This window comes from Amphiprion ocellaris, chromosome 20, assembly GCF_022539595.1.
Source record: "Amphiprion ocellaris isolate individual 3 ecotype Okinawa chromosome 20, ASM2253959v1, whole genome shotgun sequence".
Taxonomy (NCBI): domain Eukaryota; kingdom Metazoa; phylum Chordata; class Actinopteri; family Pomacentridae; genus Amphiprion; species Amphiprion ocellaris.
The window spans coordinates 30296442-30316079 of NC_072785.1; the positions used below are offsets into that span (position 1 = coordinate 30296442).

The window sequence follows — 19638 nt, forward strand, 5'->3', positions numbered from 1 at the left end:
AATGGATTGATGCCGAGCTTGTGAACACATTCCGATACACTGGGTGGCGCTATTCACCTCTACGTTGGTTTGGATACTCAATAAAACAAAACTTTATTAGCAACCGCTGAAGACTCGGTCCTCTATCCCAAATGTTGATACAGCGCGGTGCAAGACACAATTTCCTTCAGCATCTACTCGGCTCGTCTCGGTTTAGTTGTTTTTTCATTTAGCCTCATCGTGGGTGGAGTCTCATAGCGCAGCGAGCCGGAAGTCCCTTAACGTCATTTGCGTGCGACACAAACGCAACATAACGGAGACGATGGTTCACCTGCTGCTCGGTCTGTGGCTTTCTGTCAGATTCAAAGTAATAGAAGAGTCTGAGAAAACTGAGAGCAGCGAGTCGGAACACTCAGGAGACACACAGGAGAGTTTAGGAGGCGATGCAGCAGTATCAAGCTGAAGACAAGAGGATATGAACGAGACGACATATGAGGGTAAGCTAATGCTAGTTCGCTAGCTATCGTGTATCAGTCCTGTGAACGACCCTGTAATGGCTGCAGTTTATTGCTATTAGGTATTAAAATATGTATGCTGTGTATGTGTTTCAGATATTAAAACATGTATGCTGTGTATGTGTTTCAGATATTAAAATATGTATGCTGTGTATGTGTTTCAGATGCTCTCTGATGAGACTTCATGGGATTTACCTGAAGCAGCAGCACATGAGCCTGCAGTGGTACAAGGTGTAGAGGAGGAGGGCAGAGATGTACAGGATGCACTGATGCACTACGTCTCATGCAGAAGTTAAAAGTTATTCTTCCTCGCTATACTTCTGTTTTTCTGTCCCCGGACCGCTATTGTTTTCTTTAATGCAATTCTGACAATAAACTTTTGTACCTTTTGCAGATGTGTCTATGCTATTGTTTTATTTGTGAAGGTTAGCAAGATCACATGACAAATTAAACACCAAAACATTAAAACAGCTGTTTTAAGAATATTCCAGTTTGATAAATCAGTATTGCTTTGGTGTAATTCAGTCAACGGAATTATGAACCATAAAGGAGTTTGTGTTAAAACATGTTAAATCCCATTAAACATAAATGCATTATTAGGGAATACAGAATTGTTTGGTTCAGACTGTTGACTCTTTTCCTACCAGTGTCTTAACAGACAAAATGAAAAGTTATGATGGAATCACATAAGTCACAAAATAGTTTATTAGTCAGCAGCAAAATCAAAACTATTTACAATGTGCAAAGTACAAACTGTGGTGGGCCTCTCCTACAGTGGAGGGCTAAAAGTAAAACTATATACAACTAAATCTCAAGTCTCTGGGAGGTGGACTCACTGGCTGCCCACTGCCTGCACCAGCTGCCCCAGTACACCCAGCACTGCCTGCCCCAGCTGCCCCAGTACACCCAGCACTGCCTGCACCAGCTGCCCCAGTACACCCAGCACTGCCTGCACCAGCTGCCCCAGTACACCCAGCACTGCCTGCACCAGCTGCCCCAGTACACCCAGCACTGCCTGCACCAGCTGCCCCAGCACACCCAGGAATGACTGGTTGAAGGCAGCATTCTGGACCATCTCCTCCACTGCAAGGCCGCTTCATTCTCTCTTGCCTCGCTGAGGAGCAACCAGATGTTCTCATCATGCTGGGAATGACTCCACTCCTCCTCAGCCTGCATCTCCACAAGGACGCTTGGAAGGTCCAATTTTCTGTTGCACCTTTTCCTCTTGCCTAGACCAAAGACAGAAAAGTGATCAGAATCAGCTTTAGTAAGTACACAACATGCAAGGAATTTGGTTTTGGCTGTTGGTGTCACACTAAGAATATGGAAGAGAATAATAAAAAATAAAGAAACTATAGAAAGAGGAAAAAATAGGAGCAAAATTAAATAAAACAATATAAACAGAAATTTACAGCTAGACTGGAATAAACACATTAGCAAAACGATAATTGCTATAAACACAGCAGTGCAAAAGCAGAGAATGCTGTTCATGGTGAAAAAAATGCTGTACATGTCCATTGGAATAGTGACTATTGTACAGGTGTGTAGGAATGACTCAGCTGTTTATTACAGTGATGGCAGTGGGGAAGAAACTGTTTTTGTGTCTGGAGGTTTCTGTGTACAGGGATCTGTAGCGCCTGCCAGAGGGGAGGGGGGAGACAGTTTAATGTCCAGGGTGAGTGGAGTCTCTGATGATGTTTTCTGCAGTCCATACTACAGGCTGTAGTCTGTTTCTGTCCTGCTGTGTGGCTGATCCAGAGGTGCACAGGACAGATCAGATGACTGCAGTGTAGAACTGGATCAATCCTCAGCTGTCGTAGGAAATACATCCTCTGCTGAGCCTTTTTCAGGATGGAGTGGATGTTCGTCTCCCACTGCAGGTCCTGAGAGATTGTAGTCCCCAGGAGCTTGAAGGACTCCACAGCTATCTATGATGTGATGTGTTTAGCCACCCGTCCATTGATTTTCAATCATGATCATGTCTTTGATAGTTTTACTTTAATACATTTTTGGCACTCTTCATTTTAACCAAAGCACAAGCAGTACCTCCTCCACCACAACTAAAAACAACGTGGTGTGAACTTCATTTCATCTTGTGCACATTTTGGAGTTGCTAAGAACAGCTGTGTTTTCTTATTTCTATGTATATTTTCATTCAGTTTCACAGCTACCTAGTGACTATAAGAAGAATGGTTGCAATACTACACTGCACCAGAAAGTAAATTCATTAGAGTGACTTGCTTGTTAAGTAGATGGAGAAAAAAATGCAGCTGCATGTGTTCTGTTTATGTGTCACTGTAGCTACATGTAGCTTTCATCAGGAGTTCCTGAGCTGGCTGCTGCACAGTTTGCATTTACACCTGTCTGAATTCTTGGTCGTTGGTCTCACTGTTCTGATCATGCTTGCAGGCATTTACACCTGTAGTAATAATAATAATGCGAAAATTAACCATGCTCTCTGTTTACCGTGTCTTACCAGAGATAAGAAGTTGCTGTGACGTGCTGGAGGTTGATGTTGACAGTGTCAGTGTCCGAGCTGGTACTGGTCCTGAAGCTGGTGGTGGAGAAGAGGCAGGGGAGCTGGGGGCTCCATGACGGAGGTGGAGGAGGCTTCGCACGTCGAATGGGATTCTTGAACAGAAATAAACATTCACCCTAAGTACACGAAAAATACAACATTGTAACTTGTGAAAAAAATAAACCTGTACGACCCCTAGCTTAGTTCGTCATGTTGACTGATGTATTAGCTTCTGAGAGCTAAACGTTAGAAACAGCAGCACGAAATACAAGCAGAGCACGGAGTTAGCGCTGATGGCTAACTAGCTAGCGCTGATGGCTAACTAGCTAGCGCTGATGGCTAACTTATTGTCTGCTACAGGAGACAACAACGTTACTTTCTAAATATACTTGTTTGCTTAAAAGAAGCTTGCCACCAATGGGATAAATGATGTAAAAGTTTCTTGAAGTCACAAAACACTCACCGTCCTCGAACGTCTCCAATAATGCAGCAGCTGAGTCTCCCTCCTGTTGCTGGCTGGTGCGGTGCCAGTAAATAGCTTCCATTAAACCTCTTCCAACACCTCCTGGTTGACCCACGCCGGCCGTTGTGGTCCTTGGTGAACCAATAGTCATTTTTGAGCTTTTTCAGCTTCTCCCTACACTGCTTCATTGTCCTCTTTATATACAGTCTACTGTATATGTGAGCGGCCATCCGCTCAGAGACCTCCTGATAAACTTTCTCCGTCCAGCTCCCTCTGTATTCTTTGGTCCACCACCAAAGACAGAAAAGTCTCGACCTCTTCATCCACCCACAGTACAGGTCTGGCTGTCATATTAAAATTATGAAGACAGAGAGGTCTGTGAAGAGCAATGCACACCGTCTCTGTTTAGTTTTTTTTAAATGCCGGTTTTGTTTTCGTGCTGGAGTCGCTCTCGTGTGTCGTCACTCCCTGTCCAATCAGTGGCCTGCACTCCTGTCCAATCAGTGGCCTGCACTATGTAGACGTCACATCTCGGCTCACTTCATCTCGCTTGGAACCTCAGCCGAGAAGGTACGGAAAATGGTGTCTGATACCATGCACTAATCCATATGGAAACGCTCGCAAACAAAGACGAGCCGAGCCGCACCGCGCCGAGTCGGTGCTTGTGGAATCGCGGCTTAAGCCTGTTTAATATACCTGACAGATCTCTGTTAACTGCCTCCCACTCTTTACTATTAACAATTAGCACTATTTTTGCACTACAATATTTGCACTATGTGGTGGCCCCCACCACCTGCTGCTACTGGTCACTTTATTCACTTAGTCACTTTTTTGTTGTACAGTGTACTTAGATGTTAGTTTTTATTATAGTAGATGCTAGCTTTTATTATAGTATTTACTTTATCTTTATTTTTATCTCTACTATTTGTTAAATGTTTAATGTAGCAGCATTGCACCGAGTCAAATTCCTCGTTTGTGAACCTCATGAACAATGGCAATAAAACTCATTCTGATTCTGATTCTATCATTTGCCCTCGGCCACCTCACCTCAGCCTTCTGCTCCAGCTTCTCTCCTTGGCTGACCTGTTGACAACTGGGTGGAAGAAACATTTAACCCTAACCCTTTAAAATGTTTTGTATTTGGACAGAAAGTTAATTTAGGGTGAAACAAAAATGTAAAGGTATGACTTCTTGGACATAAAATATTTTTTAAGATATAATAAATCTTTAAAACACTACATTCTTCAACAGAAAGCCATATTTAGGATGGAACAAACCTTTTAAAACCATAACTTCTTCCCTAGAAAATAGTATTTAGGCAGAATTAACTTTTAAAACTATACATTCTTGGGCAGAAAGTAGTATTTTAGGTGTAACAAACTTTTAAAACTAGTTTTTTTTTTTTTTTTTTAGGAAGAACAAACCTTTAAAACTTTATCGACTTGGCCAAAAGTAGTATTTTGGGTTGAAGAAATCTTTAAACTACATTCTTGGACAGGAAGTAGCATTTTGGGTAGAATTAACTTTTAAAACTGTACGTTCTGAAACACAAAGTAATATTTTAAGTGGAACAAACCTTTAAAACTATGAGTTCCTACACAGGAAGCAGTATTTTAGATAGGATAAACCTTTAAAACTATATGGTCTTGGACAGAAGGTCGTATTCTAGGTGGAACAAGCCTTTAAAACTATGACTTCTTGGACAGGAAGTAGCCAGCAGCTGTCAGTTTGGGTTAAATTTGTGGAAGCAGTGAAGAGACGATAATGGGAACAAGCATGAGCTCCAACTTGGCAGCGAATCGAAGCTCAGCTCAGAGTTTCGTTGGAGGCTTCGTGTCTCCAGGTGAAGCTTCAGGTGAGTGGACTGGAGTCTTGACAGGCTCATTTCTGCCCAGTGTTTTCTTTGGCTCAGCACTCAGCATGAAGGAGAAGCTAACCGTGATAATTCAGCTCTCAGCTGGTAATTGGAGGCAGAGAATGTCTGCTCGGATTAGCTGGACAGATTAACGGATGGAAAGGCAGTAAAACAAATGCAAAGAAAAGGCTTGAACCTTTGCAAATAATCCAAATCACATCAGCGACTTCATCACTGGAAGGATCCACCGGCCTCTAAACTGTGACAGCAGCTTAACGAGATTCTGTGGTGTTAAACTGATGATTTCATATTACACTGATCCTCTTAGAGAGCTGCAGCCAGAAGCCTGAAATATGAATTCTGCTCACAGAAAGAGACAGAATAAGGTGAGACGGGAGGGAAAAGAAAAAGAACAATGAATATTACTGAAGGTGTCGACGGAGGTTAAGCTGCGGGACACGATGGAAAGTTTCCAAAATCAATATGTGACTTCTGATAGAGCAGTTAGTGGGACAAAAAAGTGGAAAATCCAATTATTAAAGTTCAGAAATAAGAGAAGGAGCTCACCTTCTTCCTCCTCTACATCTGTTTTTACATTAACTTTAAGGTCATTTCTGACAAGAAATCACAAAAAAGAATCTTTCATGTCAAACTGAAAATAGATTTCTAGAAAGTAATGTGAATTAATTAAAAATATGTCAAAAAAATGGTCAAATTATGGGAGAATCAGGGAATTACACAATCAGAAAACGAACATTAGTGTCCAAAAGTGGCCAAATATTTCAGTTTCTTACTGTTTAGGCAAAAATGCAACCGAGTTCTCAAACTAAATTTGAAAAGTCTATCTCTAAAGATGTTTCCATGAATGTCAGTTCTAAGATCCTAAAACTCCAGAATGAGAGCAGATGTTTGGTGTAAATGTGGCCAAAGTTATGCATTTTGGGAACATTACAAGAATTAAGGGGTTTAAAAAAATAAAGGGGCTTGTTTCAAGTTTTATCTGGTAGAATCATAGATAAGATAAGATAAAGTTCTTTATTTCTCCCCACTCCAGGGGAAATTTACATTGTTACAGCAGTTTTATTTACAATATATACAAGGGTGGCAAAATTTTTAACAGAAAAAATAAAAATAAAGTTTAAAAGTGCAAAGATGTGCAGTGCAAGAATGTCTGTGCAAATTTTATGGTTTGGGGTGGTAATGATATGAGTCCAGTTTATGTTAACATCAGCCAGTGATGCTGATGTTGTAAAGTCTTATAGCAGATGGGATGAAGGACCTGTGATAGCGCTCTTTCTTGCAGGGTGGATGTCTCAGTCTGCTGCTGAAGGAGCTGCTTAAAGACCCCACAGTGTCATGCAGTGGGTGAGAGGGATTGTCCATGATGGATGTGAGCTTTGACAACATCCTCCTCTCACCCACCTCCTCTATGGAGTCCAGGGAACAGTCCAGGACAGAACCAGCCCTCCTGACCTTCTGTTTAGTCTCTTTCTGTCCCTTTCAGTGCTCCCTGCTCCCCAGCAGACCACTGCATAGAAAATAGCAGACGCTACCACAGAGTCATAAAATGTCCTGAGCAGAGTCCTGCACACTCCAAAGGACCTCAGTCTCCTCAGCAGGTGGAGACGACTTTGGTCCTTCTTGTACAGGACCTCTGTATTGTGTGTCCAGTCCAGTTTGTTGTTGAGGTGAACACCCAGGTATTTGTATGTGTCCACCATGTCAATGTCCAAACCCTGGATGTTCACCGGTGCAGTCCGGGGTGTCCTCCTCCTGCGGAAGTCCACGATCATCTCCTTCGTCTTACTGGCGTTGAGCTGCAGATGGTTTCGCTCACACCAGTCCACAAAGTCAGAGATGACCATCCTGTACTCCCGCTCGTCCCCTTCAGATACGCACCCAACAATGGCTGTATCATCGGAGAACTTCTGGAGGTGACAGCTCCCAGAGTTGTAGTGGAAGTCCGATGTGTACAGGGTGAAGAGAAAGGGGGAGAGCACTGTCCCCTGTGGACCTCCATGCTGCTGACTACCACATCAGACACACAGTCCTGAAGCCTTACGTACTGTGGTCTGTTGGTGAGGTAGTCGATGGTCCAAGCAGCCAGGTGACAGTCTACTCCCGCTCCTTCAAGCTTCACCCTAAGCAGAGAAGGCTGGATGGTGTTGAAAGCACTGGAGAAGTCAAAGAACATGACCCTCACAGTGCTGCTGGGTTTCTCCAGGTGAGTCAGTGATCTGTGCAGCAGGTAGACCACTGCATCATCCACTCCAATGTTCGGTTGGTAGGCGAACTGCAGTGGATCCAGATACTGGCTCACCTGGGGACGGAGGTTCTTGAGGACGATCCTCTCCATGGTCTTCATCAGGTGAGAAGTGAGGGCCACAGGTCTGAAGTGGTTAGGCTCCCTGGGGTTCCTGGTCTTAGAGACAGGAACCAGGCAGGAAGTCTTCCATAACAGAGGAACCCTCTCCAGACTCAGGCTCAGGTTAAAGATGTGCAGCAGCACCTGACAGAGCTGGTCTGCACAGTCTCTAAGGAGTCTGGAGCTGATTCCATCCACATACAAGAAAAAGAGAGATAATTTACATGGTAATGGGGAAAAAAGCCAAAACTGTAAATAACATCTACATCAAACATCTGTATTTTAAACATTTGTAATGGGTTCCTACAGAATGTATGACCATAAAATTACAGTTTTATTGTATTTAAATCAGCCAAAAAATACTACTCTTTTACAGATAATGGCTGTTATTTCCGCCATTTTTGTAGTTTTTGAAAGTTACTGTATTCCAGTTTTTTCACATTTTCAAACTGCCAGATTTTACCTTTATTCAATGATGTTTAATGTAAAATAAACAAATATGATTTTAAAAAATATATTTACAGGTATTTGGTAATATTTGAAAGAAAACGTACGTATATTATGGGTTTAAAATAAAGGGTTTTTTTGCTGTCAGTTTCCTTTTCTTTGTTAAATTACAGATAACTCGGAAAACCATTCAATAAAGATGTATTAATTTATATAACCAGAATCATGAACAAAAAAACATGGCAGAATCTTTAAAAATCTGAATTTTTCCAAAAGTAAATTGTTCTTTTAAAATTTGTGAACGTAAAATGTTTGTTTCACTGTCTTTAAATCTGATAAATGTCAAATTATTTTACATATATGCAGTGTTTTTGGCAACTTCAGAGACAGATTTTTGTGTTTTTCACAGATTTTTAATATTTTTTCTTTTTACTGTGTTTATCTCTTGTGTGATAAAATGACTTTCTGATTTGTTTCTACTTCAAACCACCACAGTTCAAAAGGACGAGCAGGAAGACGGAAGCTGTATTTTTAGGCCCAATACTGATCGATAAAGGTTTCTGATCACCTAATGCACCTTTGTGAAGAGAGAAAAGAGACAGAAAGCCCAGAGAGAGTATCCCAGACGGATGTTTATTATTCTGACACTACAGTTCAGCTGTGCAGCTGTAAAACAATACATGAGTCAGTGGTGGATTCCAGTGCTGCTTCCACTGAACAGCACAGACTGATAACATTCCAGCAGAGAAAGAATAGAGAAAGATTGAGGAAAAGCTTAGTGAAGGGCCACGTTCATTCAAATCATCCCCAGGATTGATGAAAGATTAATCCTGAAGTGAAGCAATAAAGAATTCTATCACTACCCAGGAGATGACTTCCATTTCTTTGAGATGCAATGTGCTCCGATTGAATCAGGCTGATGGATAATTTCAATAAACTAGGCCCTTCGGTCGCCGAGATCGAGGATCGGCGACGTCCGTCAGTCGGCAGGACGCAGACGGACGGACTGAACATCATCAGCATGCCGAGGAGATGAAGACAGATCAAAGATGAGAGAGAGGATAGATGGAGGATCAGAGGGAAAACAAGATGCTGCAAGAGGAAGGAGGTGTTTTCAAAGAGACAGGAGAAGAAGACCTCCTACAGGCTTCAAGGCTGAACGTAAGAGGAAGGAAAGTGCTCTTGAAGGAGAGAAAAAAGGGGAGATGAAACAAACTCAAAAAAACCCTCCCTGCTCCCAGTGAAAAAGCCCGAGAGCAGCAGAAGGAGGTTTGTTGTACATTCAAGTGGCGAAGAATCCAGTGCTGAAAGGTGAGTCGGTGTTTTAGATCAGAGGAGCAGCTGCCCTTCACCGCCTCGTCTCGTTTAATAAAGACCAGCTGACAGGCTTCAGGTGAATCCGCCGTCCTGCGCCTCATCATCTGCTGCTGAGGGAACACTTTCCTCACCTTTTATAGCTCAGTATTGCAAATCTAAAAAGTCTACTTCCTCCAACACTGACCTGACCAAGTTACTCGCTGCTGCACTGAAAGATTTTAGGACCTAAAAGCTGAACATGCTGGAATTATTTCAGGAAACTGTCACGAACTTTAACGTACTGGACGCTGGGAGATGCAGAATTAATTGGTTTGTGGGAAAATCCTGATAAAACTGGTGCCAAATGACAAGGTGATCCAATAAATCCTGAGCTGATATGAATTTTGTCACCTTAGCTGTATTTTTTCTCAAAAGTTTTTACTTGAGAACACACAGCGAGAGACGAGCCACAACATTAAAACCATCGACTGAATATCGTGACGGTCAGACTACACCTACGCAGAACCCTAAAGGAGTCCTGTGGTTTCAGGCAACAAGATGTTTGCAGGAGATACTTTAAGACCTGGAAGATGCAAAGAGGAGTCTTGCTTTGACTTGCTTTGAGGAATTTGGCGGCTAAATTAACACCCTGAACTCTGTTTTGTTCCTCAAACATTTACTGAACAACAGAGAGCATTGTCCTACTGAAAAACACAGGAAGTAGTATTTTGGGTGGAATCAACCTTTGAAACGATACGATTTTGTGTAAGACAAACCTTTAAAATCATAACTTGTTTGTTAGAAGGTATTAACTGGGAGAAGGAAACATTTAACCCTAACCCTTTAAAATGTTCTGTATTTGGACAGAAAGTGAAACAAACGTAACGGTGTGACTTCTTGGACAGAAAATAATTTTTTGGTAGAATAAATCTTTAAAACTCTACATTCTTGTACAGAAAGTCGTATTTAGGGTGGAACAAACCTTTAAAAACATAACTTGTTTGTTAGAAAGTAGTATTTTATGCAGAATAAACTTTTAAAACTACGTTCTTGGACAGAAAGTTGTATTCTATGTGGAACTAATTGTAGATGCTCTGATGCCGCCAGCTAGCCCTCGGAGTTTGGTTTTTGATTCTGGCCATGAGAAAGCATGAGATTGTAGATACGAGGAACTAAAAATGAGTTTCCTCAATGGGACGCCTGGTTTTAATGTTGTGGCTGATTAGCGTTTTAGCTGAAGTTTCAACTGATAAATGAAAATTTAAAGCTTTCTGCTGTTTAGAGGAACCGATTATTTGCAGTCAATGATGAAAGTCTTTACTGAAAGCAGACATTTTAAATAGTTCGTCGAGTTTGGCTGATTTAGAATATGAGACTAGAATCTCGTTTTAAGGAAACTTTGGGGAATGCTACGTTCTAAACAACACATTTTTTGTTCTTTTAGACACTTTGCTCCTTGTTTCATTAATGAACTTTTATTCAACCATAGACAGCCATATTTGCATCGAGCTACAAGCTTTAAAGCTGAATCTATTGTGGTAACACCATTTTAAGGTCTTAATTTGAGTGTTTGAGTAGAAAAGGAAAGATTTTGGTTAGAAATCCCAGCATTTGTAGCAGGATTTCACACATTCCTCCAATATACGTACAGATAACTCTGATCTCAATTATATTTTAAAAGATCAACAGACTCTAAAGTCATTTAAGGGAAATGGATTCTTTGAAGAGCAGAATTTCAGTTTTGAAGTTCGAAGAGACACCAAACAACTGCCTTCTTCTATCTCTCGCCTCGTATTGTGGCTTCAGTTCTATTATAAGATCAGATTTTAATGACAGAACATCTGCAGACTCTGAGAGGGAATACATTCACAGAGGTATAATAAATGTGAGATGTTCGGTGCGTTCTGGGAGATATTTAGTCATTTATATTCCTGCTGCTCCTCCAGCTGTGTCGCTAAGCGATTTCCTTGTTTCCTAAAAAGCTTTTAACGTCTCCGGAGAATCGAGTCTCGGCTGTCAAATGAGACCGAAGCAGTCGAGCTGCGATGCATTCTGGTCTGTTTCTGTGGTACTGGTGCATAAAAGGAGGCAAAAAACAAGGCGTCAAACTGTAAACTTGTACCTCAGTGTGATAAAATAGCATCTGGTATCTGTAAGAAATTAAAAACGCTTCCACCAGGTAGCTGGATATGGATTTTCCTCTTAAACTGAGTTAAGATAACTTTTAGTGTAGCAAGAAGATGAAAATCAGTCTGCACAGCTAAACATTTTAGATCAAATACATACTGAATCCAAAATATACCCAAACCCACCAGACATTTATGAATCTAGGAGGGAAAAATCCAAAACTGAACCAAACATGAATAAAAACCCATCTGAACAGATCAAGAAAAGTCTAAAAGTTGGTCCATAAATTTAGTAGAAAAGACCAGAAAACAGCAAGACGAGAGAGAAAAGGTTTGAATGAAGGTCCTTATTAATAAATAGTAATTTAAATGACAGCAGCAGTACATGACGGGTTTTCTTCTAGTTGGTTGTTGAGTTTGAACTTATTAAATGGGGCGCCAGTGTTCAAGAATCAAAATCAGCGTATTGCAGCCGGCAGCAGAAACAGAAAAATAGATTAATATCACATTATAACATGAACAGTTTGTGATAATTTTCACCCTACGAGACATTTTCACGTTTTAACAAGATATTCGAATGTTAGAATGAAAATTTCAATATCAAAATAAGATATTTTCACCTTATAGCCAAATATCTACACATATTTTGACATTATAAAGAAATAATGACATATTTTTAATGTTATAACGAGATATTTTAACATTCTGACAGTGTCATATTAAAAGGAAATATTTTCATGTCAAAACAAGATATTTTTATGATGCAACAAAATGTTTTTGTGGTATAAAGAAATACTTTCATGTTATAGCGAGAGAGTTTCTTGCTCTAAATTACTATTTTCACATCATAATGAGATTATTTCAGGATATAATGACATATTTTGAAATTTTGAGCTATTTTCAAGTCAATATATTTTGAGGTTAGAACAAGGTATTATTGCAGTGTAATGAGATATTTTCACAATTTTAATTGGTGTCATGAGATATTTTTATGATCCAACAAAATGTTTTTGTGGTATAAAGACATATTCTCATGTTATAACAAGGCATTTTGTTGTTGTAACTTAAAATCTTTAGAGTATAATGAGATTATTTCAGGCATATTTTCACATTTTTAGCTAATTTCAAGTTATAACAAAATGTTTTCTATGATATATTCTAACAAGATTATTGCAGCATAATAACATTTTCACATTTTGAAATATTTTCATGTCATAACAAGATATTGTCAAGATATTTTCATGTCATAAGGAGGTAGTTTTATGATGCAACTAAATGTTTTTTGTTGCATAAAGAAATATTTTCACGTTACAACAAGATAGTTTCTTGTTATAACTTTATATTTTCACATTATAATGAGATTATTTAATGCTAACGAAATATTTTCACATTCTGAGCAATTTTCAAGTTCTAACAAAAAATTCAGATGTTATAAAAACATTATTTCAGTATAGCGAGATATTTTCACATTTTGAAATATTTTCATGTTTTAACAAGATATTTTCACGTTATAAGAAGATATTTTAGTGTCATCGTCATATGAAAATATTTTGTATATAACTTGAAAATAGCTAAAATGTGAAAATATCTCGTTGCATCCTGAAAAAATCTCATCATAATCTGAAAATATAAATTCATAACAACAAATTATCTTGTTATGACGTGAAAATATTTCTTCATACCACAAAAATATTTTCTTGGATCATAAAATTATCTTATTAGTATAATGAGATATTTTCCCATTTTAAAATATTTTCATGTTTTATTGAGATATTTTGGTGTTTTAATGAAATATTTTGGTGTTATGACAAAATATTCCATGTAATGAGATATTTTCACATTATAATAAAAATAAAACATTCTAATAAAATATTTGTATGTTATAACAAAATACTTTCACATTATTGCACAGGAAAAAAAATCACAAAATGAAATATTTTCATGTCCTAACAAAATATTTTCATGTTATAACGTGATATTTTCACATTATTTTGACTTTCGAAGTCATCACATCACAACAAGAACGTTTTGTCGTAAAATGTTCAATAAATTTTCTCGTCATGAATTGTTTCTTGTAGTATTTTTCCGTTAGCGGTGTGGCGGCAACATGGTGCTGCAGTTTCAGGATATTTCAGACTTGATATGTCAGAATTGGCTTCCTGCTATTAGCATGCTAGCTTCGAATATAAACATTCTGATATGTGGAATGTAGCTTTTAGATGTTGAAAAGCTAGCAGATTAGCTCAAATAGAACTGAAGCTAACAGGAATTAGCTGTAGGGATCTTCTGTTCCTCCAAGAAAACTAAACCAAGTCGAGGATTCTGGGGTAAAAAAGTTTTCCCGTTTGTTTGGTGGATAATAACTGATATACTAACGCCCCTCAGATAGATATAGTTGCAGTATTTAGTCTGATCCCAGCTATGAAACCACAGCCAGCCTCCTGTAAATAGTGAGAATCGTTGCATAGCTTTGCGTGATATTCGGTGTAAGTGACGTCTAAGATATGAAGCTTGTGTCGCTCTATGAAGCTGCAGCAGTAGCCATCATTAAACCTCGTTCCTGCCTCCAACCTCGGGGGGCAAATTTGCCTGAAGTTGCTGCTGAGTTGCCCCTGAGCAAGGCACTTACTCCTGACGGCTGCAGGGGATGTGCTCAGCGGCATGAAGGAGGACGGATAAAAACCCCAAACTGTCATTGAAAGTGAAGCAGGTTGTAGCGGAAAACGGGCCGACGGCAGGAATAAAACACCGTCATTTGCACAATAAGTCATTAAAACTGAGCTTGTTCCAAACACCACAACCTGATTAGCATATTGTCAAAACCGCAGCAATTGTCCGCACATTAGCATCGCAAAGCTGTAAAATCTCATCAGTTTCCAGTCTGCTGACGGAGTAGAGAAACATGGTTGTTTAAAGTTAAGTGGTGTTTTGGTGGAAATGACTCAAATGTTCTGTTTTTGTTGATAATTCATCCCAAGAATAAAATAATGAAGCTGGAAAAACTGATTTTCACACCTCAATTATTCGTTTTCATGCACACCAACAAATCAGGATCAGACTACACAATTATATTTTTTAAATAATAATCACAATGTTTCAATCCTGCTGAGATTTAAAGTGGATATTTGTCATAAACCAGTCATAATTAAAGATTTTTAACCCTCCTGTTGTCTTCATTTATGGGCACCAAAAAATATTGTTTCCTTGTTTGAAAAAATCCAAAAATTCAGCAAAAAAATTCCCCAAATTTATAAAAATTTCCAAAATCTTCAGGAAGAAATTCCAATAATTCCTTAAAAGTTTCCCTTAAAAGTTTTATTTAAAAAAAAAAAAAAAAATCCCCCAAATTTGGCAAGAAATAAAAATTTAAAGAATAAAAAAATTGTAAATATTTTCAAAAAATATGAATAAAATTTTTCAAAAAAAACCCTAAAAATATCTAAAATGATTACATATATATCAGTAAAAGTGCTAATATTTTCTTTAAGAACATTCAGAAAAAAAATCAACCAAAATCCAGTGAATTTTGCTGGATTTTGGTTGATTTGTTCTGAATATTCTTAAAGAAATATATATATATATTTTTTTTTTAACATTTTTTTTCCAACAAAAAATGTTCAAACATTTCACAAAAATGTTGAAAATGGAAGTTTTCAAAGTGAAAATACTTTTTTTTCACATTTTCAAACTTTAAACGGGTCAATTTTGACTCGCAGGACGACACGAGGGTTAAAGGCTGAGACGACTTGGAAACGTTCCACCATTATAAGAGTCACAGTTAAATAAATAAATGTTGGGATTCAGATTTTCTGCTGGCAAACTCTGCAGGAATGCTGGGAAAGTGGTGGGAAAAGGACATTCACGAAGCTGTTCATCCTTCTGAAAAACTCTACCACCGCTTCTTGAAGGTCCCATTTGGTGAAAATTTATTTTAATTGTGTTTTTTGGTTGCTAAGATATGAAGACGTTTAGCTAGTTAGCCTCCCAGGATTAAAAGCTAGTAAGAATTCAACCTAGACGCTACATCTAACTAACCAATAGCAGCTCAGACTCTACAGCTCCGCCCCTTCAATGCTTCCAGGTGGACCAATCAGAATGAGTCCACCAGGTTGATTTATTTTCTACAGCTGCTTCTGTTAAACTCTGAAATGTCTCGAAACTCACCAAATGTTTTGATTTTGACTGTCAGAGTGAACACCAGTCTTCATGCACTGCCAGCATCTGAGGAACCAACTCGCAGTGGATTACTTTCATTTTAGTGTCCTACAACAACAGCAAAATCCTTCGTGTTAGCACATTGTGCAGCTAATGTGGCTAACATTAGCTTTGATGGTATCCTCAAAGGTCAGATCCCTATGGAAACTTTAATTTAAACCAATAAACAAGGACTCAGCTGCTGTTTCCATCCATTAGCTTCCCTATTGCTCTCTGCTCACATAAGCTGCATTTTCTTACAGCTGAATTCACAATCAAGCAGTTCTCATTCACAGATTTAGTCCTAAACTACTGAATTTATAACTGCAATGTCCTCTGACAAATTAAAAACACATGAGTTGAAAATATATTTCCATGTCAAGTTTTTGTGGTCTTTTTACATTGTTATTACAGATGCAGAGAGTTTCCTTCCTGAAGGGGGTGGGGCCAACAGAAGTTCATTGGTTTTCAATGTTCCGTTTAGAACAGGCCTAAATAAAGGAACTATACAGTCATGCTGAAATGAAGCATCTTTGTGGCATTTTGGACCTATAAATGGAAGAAAACACTGTGGGGGAGTGATATTTGCATTAACTTGCTAAAAATTGGAACCATATGGGATCTTTAAAGTTAAATTTTATGACTCTAACATTTTCTAACAAACTAATTAAATACAAGAGTTAAAAACATCTGTGCTGTAAATTTAGAGACATTTCCATGTCAAATGATTACTGTTGAAGAAAGTTAGAAGCGATGGCAAGTTTGTGGTCTCTTTGCTGTGTAAATCACAGATACAGAGAGAGTTTTCTTCCTAAAGGGGGCAGAGCCAGCAGCAGATAATTGGCTTTCAGAGCAAAAATTGTTCAGAACTGGACTTTAACCAGGAGTTATAGTGAAATGAAGCATCTTTGTGGGAGTTTAATCTGAAAAACTGACGCACTGTGGGACCATGAACATGACAGAATTTGATTAATTGGCTGAAAAGACACACAATATGGGACGTTTAAATCTACAAATTTGCTATTGTGATGGTCTATATTGGATTTGTGCACTCTGATCCCGAGTTAGTGTGCAAACATAAATGGTCTTTTCCATGTTTTGTCATTTTAAAATGTGTTTGACATCTAAAACAACCTGAACTCTGAGTTGAGGAGTCCATTAACCTCAACATCCTCAGTTTTCTGCATGTCTTTCTCTAGTTGGTGACTTTTCTTCCTCCTCTGAGCCCATTTTCTGCCACTTGTCCTTCACTTCACTCCGTCTGATGCAACAAAGCGAATCTATCGGTTTACGACCAGATGAAGCTCCTCTGATGGCTACTGTAAATCTGTGTTCTTATTCAGCGCGATGCTTTGTGTGTTTTGAGGGAGGGAGGAAGGGGGAAGGATGGCGTCTGAATCTCACGAGACCTGAAAACAAACAAACGCAACGACTGATTCGCCTCCTGTGAGGAAAAGGTCTCGATGGGTCTTCGGGCGTCGCAGGAAGAGGCGGCGTCGCAGCGAGAGGCGGCGTCGCAGCGAGAGGCAGCGTCACGCTGCGTCCGATGCGTGTCAGCTCTCATACATGTAAGCACGGAGCATAAAACTACTCCTCCCGCATGCACGTCCACAAAACCGATCTCATAAAAAGTCGCGTGTTGCATTTTTTATTACTTGAGCTTTCTGTGGCGAAGCTGTTAATGGAATTGGGAGGTGCAGGGAGACGCTGGTTAAGACCGCCACGTTGGATTACATGAGTGAACTTTTATGTGAACTAAACTCCGTGTTATTTCCCCAAAGCCTTCTTGTCATCCCAGCTTTACCCAAAGTGCATTCTGCCATCCCTGATTCATGCAGAGGAATGGAACAAAAAGGGAAAAAAAAAGAAAAAAACCTTCATTCACCAAGGTAGAATGTTCTAGTGGCGTACCCCGGTGATGCATAGACACGAGGAGAACAGAGTAAGGGTTCATCAGACATCAGAACTGAAGGACGTTTCCGTAATCAAAAATAGAAATTATCATAAAAAGCAAAAAGTCACTAATTAATATAAAAACATACCAGAAAAAAAATCCCTCCCTGCTCTGAGGGACGCTGCTTCTGGGAATCTGTGTTCATAGAGGGCGACGTGAGAACAAACTATTTCATCTCACAGGCAAAGAAACAAAAGAAGAAACTCCTTCCTCCTTTCTCTGTTAATAAATAATTCATGCACCATCCCTTTACCACGAAACCCTTTTAGTTATTCAATGTTTATAGTGCTACCAGTATGCAAACCCTGAATGTCCACATAGTAAATTATCAATGAAAAATATTCATATGTACAGTATAGCTCAATAAAACGTCTCTTTAAATTCAATCTGCATGCAGTCAACTGCATAATATACAGGCAAGAAGTACGGTCAGGTGGAGTTTCTTTGGCAGGCCAGAATCCAGCTGGACATGCATAGAGAGGTATGTACAATCATAACCGGCTCCGGGTCGCTGAGGAGGCTGAGCTCTGACCTGGAGGCTGAATCAGTGTGCAAACGTTAAGAGGCAACCAGTGGTGCAGCTGGAGGCAGCAGCTGGATAAGGAGTCGCTGCTCCAGAAGGTCTCAGCACCACTGGTTCAGCTCTCTTCAAAGCCCGTCGTCCCGCTCTGAGTCGGGGGAAACAGGCCTGGAGACGGTGAAGATGTCCTGACGTTGGATTTTGGTTTTGGGTGTGATGGAGGCGGGCGGCGCCCCGGTGGACGGCCGCCGCTTCTCCGACAGCAGTTTGATGATCTCGGCTACCTGACTCTCCAGGGCGCCCAGACGGCCTCCCAGAGTCTGGATGTCGCCTCGGAGCTCCAGCCGGGTCTCGTGCAGCGCCGCCTGCAGGGCCTGCTCTGGGATCGGGCAGAACGGGTGAGGAGACCCGGCTCCTCCGGGGAGGGGGCTGTGGAGGAGGGGGGTGACGGCGGCGGGGGTCCTGGCCTCTCCGGCCCGGTCGATCCTCAGCTCGCTCTTGGTGATGCCGCTGTCGCAGGAGTCCGTCTTTCGGAGGGGGTTGTTGCTGCCGCCCTCCTCGGCCTCGCCGCCCCCGGCCTCCAGACCTTTACCGTCCTGAGAGAGCATCTCCACGGAGACGGCCTTCACGCTGTTGTTCAGACCCTCCTTCCGCGTCTCTACCGGAGCCGTGTTGTTCTTCAGCCTCATCCAGCCGCTGGCCTTGGCGGCAGGTTTCCCCAGAGCCGGATTGGAGCTGACCTTCAGCCGGACGCTCTGCTCGCCGCCGGCTGAACTGGGCTGCAGCTCCATGATGTCGCAGTTGTTCTGCTTGGCGGGCGGCTCGCTGGGATGGTTGTAGACCAGCGAGCTCTGCATGGGCGTCACCTGCGACACGGTGAGGACGCTGCTGCTGGGCGGAGCTCCGTTCTGCAGGGACACATGCGGCCGCTGCAGGCTGAGCGGCAGCGAGTGCTGCAGGCTGGAGTGGCCCAGCTGCAGGCTGTGGGGGTGGAGGTGCTGGTGGTGCTCCACCTGCAGCTGGTTCTTCTCCAGGTCCAGCTGCGAGGCGGCGGCGGCGGCGCCCTGGTTACGGAGCTCCTTCTGTTGCTTGAACTTCTGGAAGAGCTTCCTGACTGGGTGGTCCTGCGGGATGGTGAGCTGCACCTCGTTCTTCGCCCGCTGACGCTCCTCTTCCTCCTTCTTCACCTCGCTGATCTTGCGGAAAATTATCTGCAGAGAAAACACAGAGAGAGAACAACAGGCTGCTTACCGTTTCATATGAACACTATGAATAATCATTCTCAGTGTTTCGTTCCCCGGAGCGCTGCACATTAATCACCAGAGATAAAGCAGAGGAAAAACACGGTTTATTATTCTGTCTGTCAGGACATCTCCACCTGAGAACCTTCACATATCACACTGTGT

General features: G+C 40.8%; 2 protein-coding genes and 1 long non-coding RNA gene across 4 annotated transcripts in view; 1 reads left to right on the forward strand and 2 right to left on the reverse strand.

Annotated features, from left to right (window-relative positions):
• The first annotated feature begins 242 nt into the window (after window positions 1-242).
• On the forward strand, window positions 243-887 carry LOC129347728 (uncharacterized). The gene is made up of 2 exons (XR_008599966.1): window positions 243-476; window positions 659-887. It is a non-coding gene; the product is annotated as an uncharacterized LOC129347728 (long non-coding RNA).
• A 294-nt stretch (window positions 888-1181) lies between these two features.
• LOC129347727 (uncharacterized) lies at window positions 1182-4072 on the reverse strand. The gene is made up of 3 exons (XM_055005667.1): window positions 3476-4072; window positions 2971-3125; window positions 1182-1723 (listed from the first exon to the last, which is right to left on the reverse strand). The coding sequence occupies exons 1-3, from the start codon at window positions 3796-3798 to the stop codon at window positions 1299-1301; spliced, it is 903 nt and encodes a 300-aa protein (XP_054861642.1). The 5' UTR covers window positions 3799-4072; the 3' UTR covers window positions 1182-1298.
• A 4682-nt stretch (window positions 4073-8754) lies between these two features.
• The window catches only part of kcnh5b (potassium voltage-gated channel, subfamily H (eag-related), member 5b), a 152925-nt gene continuing 142041 nt past the window's right edge, over window positions 8755-19638 (reverse strand). For both annotated transcript variants that reach the window (XM_055006156.1, XM_055006157.1), the window contains exon 13: window positions 8755-19443. In XM_055006156.1, the coding sequence (XP_054862131.1) occupies window positions 18361-19443 (1083 nt within the window). In that variant the 3' untranslated portion in view covers window positions 8755-18360. The remainder of the gene's footprint in view (window positions 19444-19638) is intronic.